Raw genomic sequence first — 4,290 nt, 5'->3', positions numbered from 1 at the left:
CGAAACACTGCTTGTTGTAGCATTCCTATAGCATTGGCTGCTGGAATTTGTGTTTGGGTCTCACCTTAAGTCTTACACCCTTGCTTCTTTTATATATTACGTATTCTTTTTTGGATCGCCTTAAAATCAAACAAAAGTCTTCAAAATCGTCATCTGAAATCATCTCTTTCATTGGACTCTAATCTAACTTTGGCTACAATCCATGTGGACGATAATCCGGTACTTATACCACTTTATTACTTGGAAAGACGACGTTAGGCCGTATTGTATACTTGCTTTGTGGCCTAATTTCATTAGTTTAAAGGTATGAAATATAACCGACCAAGTTTTTGGCGCCGCTGCCGGGGATTGATTCGCTAAATGTTTTATTTTGAGTAAATTAAAAGATTTGATTTTTCTAGTACAATCGGAATCGTTTTAAAAGTGGTGTATGCCACGGTCACATCATGGAGAATTTTTCGAATCTGATCCCGATATTGAAAGAACGTTTCACCATCGGAGGAGGGCTCAAAGAGCATTTTTTGCTCTACTCCCTCCAAATTTGGCGTTACCTCCCCCAATTATTCCGGAAATACCGCATTTGGAAAACCAACCACCGGGTTTTGAACCAATTCCACCATTCCCGAACTTTCAACAAGGATATCCACATAATGGTAATGATAATAATTCGGACACAGAATCAGAACCTAATGAGAACCAAAGAGCACAAACTCCGAACATTATTAATTTGGCAAATTCCAAAAATGGGAGGATCATGGATTATGCTATTTCGGATTTTGAGCAATTAAATTCCAGGATAGTTAGACCACATATGACCGCTCTCCATTTCGAACTAAAACCGATAATGTTTCACATGTTGCAAACAAATGGCCAATTTGTCGGATTACCTTCGGAGGACCCACATTCTCACTTAAAATCTTTTATGGAAATCACTGATGCCTTTCTGATCCCGAGAGTGTCAAATGACGCTCTCAGACTCACTTTATTTCCATTTTCATTAAGGGATCGGGCAAAAGCGTGGTTTAACTCGTTAACTCCGATTTCTGTGCCGTCATGGAGTAACATGGCGGAAATTTTTTTGCGAAAATATTTCCTACCAACAAGGAACGCTAAGTCCATAAATGAGATATGTTTTTTCAAACAAATGGATGATGAGGCTGTTCCTGATGCGTGGGAAAGGTTTAAAGAGCTGTTGAGGAAATGCCTACACCATGGCATTCTGTACTGTATTCAACTCGAGACGTTTTACAATGGGTTAAATCCCATGGCAAAACAAATGCTCGATGCGACTGCGGGCGGAGCCTTCGCAGCTATGACCTATAATGAAGGATATGAAATCCTGGAAAAGATATCAGCAAACAATGGGAATTGGGCTGACCCACGTGCTCAATCACAGAAAAAACTGCTGGGATACATGATGTAGATGCATATACTGCATTAACAGCTCAACTTACCTCCATGACCAACCTGCTGAAAAATTTAACTTATGGTCAAGGAGGGCAGCAAGTTGCTAATACACCTGTTCCAACAGTTCTTTCTGTGCAATGTGTGTGTTGTGGTGGGGAACACTCGTATGAACATTGTCTTCATAATTCTGAATCCATAAACTTTGTTCATAATGGATCTGGTCCYTATACCAACAATTACAATGCAAGTTGGAAACAACATCCGAATTTTTCTTGGACCAGTCCATGTTTAAATCCACCCGCACCTAAACAGCAAAGAACTTCTAATGTCCAACCACAACATCATGGAAACAGTTCTAACTCTCACCAACAATGTTTTCAGAATTCCCAACCACCTTTTCAGAACAAGGCACCTCCATAGGCTGATTTATCATCTTCTTTGAAAGCAATGATAAAAGGGTTATTTGTGCATGTTCAAGCTCAAAATCAAGCTTTGATAACCCAACAAAACTCTCAAAATCAATCTCTTTTTAATCTACAAAGTGCTGCTATCAGAAATCTGGAAACCCAAGTCAGTCAACTTGCACTCAATCAGACCAATAGAGTCCTTGGTACTTTGCCTAGTAACACAGAAGTCCCGAGAGCCTTAGGAAAGGAACATGTGAAAGCAGTGACACTGAGAAGTGGGAAGGAATTGACAGAGGCCATGCAAAAAGATCGTAAACCAATTTTGTCAAAAACTAATGCTACAACATTGGTCCATGCCAAAGAAAGACTGGTCCAACCTTTAGAGAAGCAAGCATCTGAGACCACCACTTCTGTCCCCTCTAGATCAGATTATCCCTTACTTTTTTCTGAGGATGCTTTAAAGAAGTCAAAAGAGACCGAGGTTTTAGAGACCCCTAAGCTTGATGCTAAGACTTCATCTGAACCTCCAAAGTGCAGCTCAAAGACCCAAGGCATTCAAGACCCATCTGGCTCAACACATCCAAGCAAGAATGTGATAAAACCAGTTCTTCCTTATGTTCCTTACCCCCAAAGGTTGAGGAACCAGAAAGAGGAATTGCATTTTAAGAAGTTCTTGGATGTATTCAAAGAATTGCACATCAACATACCACTTGTTGAGACAATTGAGCAAATGCCTAGTTATGCTAAGTTCCTCAAATACATATTAAGTAAGAAGAAGAAGCTGACCGAGTATGAAACCGTAGCTCTTACTGAAGGATGTAGTGCACTTCTGACCAACAAGATACCTCTTAAGCTTAAAGACCCGGGAAGTTTCACTATTCCTTGTTCTATAGGTGGGAAAGAGATTGGGAAAGCTTTGTGTGACTTAGGTGCTAGTATCAACCTCATGCCTTTATCCGTTTTTAATACCTTAGGCATAGGTGAGGCTAGACCTACCACGGTTACACTCCAATTGGCCAACAAATCCATAACATACACTAAGGGAAAGATTGAGGATGTGTTAGTGCAAGTTGATAAGTTCATATTTCCGGCAGACTTTATCATTCTAGACTTTGAGGCAGATAAGGACATTCCTATTATCTTAGGGAGACCATTTCTAGCCACCGGAAGAACTCTGATAGATGTCTAGAAAGGAGAGTTGACCATGAGACTTCAGGACCAAAAAGTCACATTTAATGTTTTTAACTCTCTAAAGTACCCTGATTACTTGGAAGAGTGTTTAAGAATAGCTGAAATAGAGGAGATGTGTTTTGAAGAAGGAATTCAGAAGAACCTTAAGTTGGATGAAAAGCGTGATGAGGAAATAGAAGAAGATGTTGAGGAAATAGAGGAAATAAGAAATGATGTTGTCTCAATGGATGCTGTAGCATTTGAGCTGCTAGAAAATAGTGAGCAAAAAGACTTTACCCCGTCCATTGTTTCACCACCTGACTTAGAGTTGAAACAACTATCATCCCATTTGAAGTATGCTTTTTTAGGAGAAGAAGACAAATTGCCTATCAACATATCATCTACCCTAGAATTGCATCAAGAAAAAAAGTTGGTTGATATGTTGAAGTTGCACACAGAAGCTATGAGATTGATCATTGACGACCAAAAGGGGATTAGTCATTCTTTTTGTCAACATAAAATCATCCCAGATGACAATAACTTCACATCCATAGAGCCACAAAGAAAGGTGTCTACTTTTGACAAAGCCGTAAATAAATTATTCGGTTTCTCACCTCACATAGATTCTGAGAATGATGCACTCTTGCACATGGCCTCTGAGGCATATTTGGTTGAGATCATGACTTTCCTTGGAATACCTGAGACTGATTGGAAGCCTTACACTCAATTCATGTTGAAAATCTTTAAAGCTGCCAATCTGTCCTCTGATAAGAATGTTTGGATAAGCTTTATTAGACATTATTTATCATCRACTAATCATAACAGCTCCATTTTTGTAGAAAGGTTGGTGCTTTTGTTTAGTCTCATAACAGGTGAGAATATCAACTTTCGTGAAAACATTATGAAGGCCATCATGGTGGATAACAAGAGTTTGTTTGAAGAGAATGAGAAGTTGAAGAAGGAGATGGCAGTCCAGAGCACACAGCCTACTCCTACGGAGTAGGACAGGTTCTACCACCGTACTTTAGTCTCCATATTTTATTTCTTTGAGTCGAGAATAGTCTTTAATAGTTTTTAGTCATGAATTTTTTTTCAAATTGACTCTCATTGAGTGGGCATTTAATGCCTTAGTCATGCATTTTTTTCAAATTGAGTCTTTTTGTTTGTCTTTTGGTTGTTTAGGGACAAGCAACGGTTTAAGTTTGGGGGTGTGATATATGTTGAGAATTCAACATATAAAGCACTCGTTTTACGTCTTATTTGTTAGAATAGTTTCCTTTCATTCCCACTTTGAGTCATTTTTATT

At 39.0% G+C, this 4,290-nt stretch overlaps 1 protein-coding gene and 1 non-coding gene across 2 annotated transcripts; one reads left to right on the top strand and one right to left on the bottom strand.

The window, feature by feature from the left end:
• Window positions 1-1,111: 1,111 nt before the first annotated feature.
• Window positions 1,112-1,218, bottom strand: LOC112511894. Its single transcript, XR_003069148.1, has one exon. It is a non-coding gene; the product is annotated as a small nucleolar RNA R71 (small nucleolar RNA).
• A 1,326-nt stretch (window positions 1,219-2,544) lies between these two features.
• LOC112511335 lies at window positions 2,545-3,003 on the top strand. The gene has a single exon (XM_025116924.1). The coding sequence runs from the start codon at window positions 2,545-2,547 to the stop codon at window positions 3,001-3,003; it is 459 nt and encodes a 152-aa protein (XP_024972692.1).
• Window positions 3,004-4,290: the final 1,287 nt, after the last annotated feature.

The sequence above is a fragment of the Cynara cardunculus genome, assembly GCF_001531365.2.
Source record: "Cynara cardunculus var. scolymus isolate 2C chromosome LG 4, CcrdV1, whole genome shotgun sequence".
Taxonomy (NCBI): domain Eukaryota; kingdom Viridiplantae; phylum Streptophyta; class Magnoliopsida; order Asterales; family Asteraceae; genus Cynara; species Cynara cardunculus.
This window is presented reverse-complemented; position numbering and strand designations above follow the sequence as displayed.

Coding starts and splice junctions, on each gene's coding strand:
- LOC112511335 (XM_025116924.1), top strand. CDS start 2,545: ATGCCTAGTTATGCTAAGTTCCTCAAATACATATTAAGTAAGAAGAAG.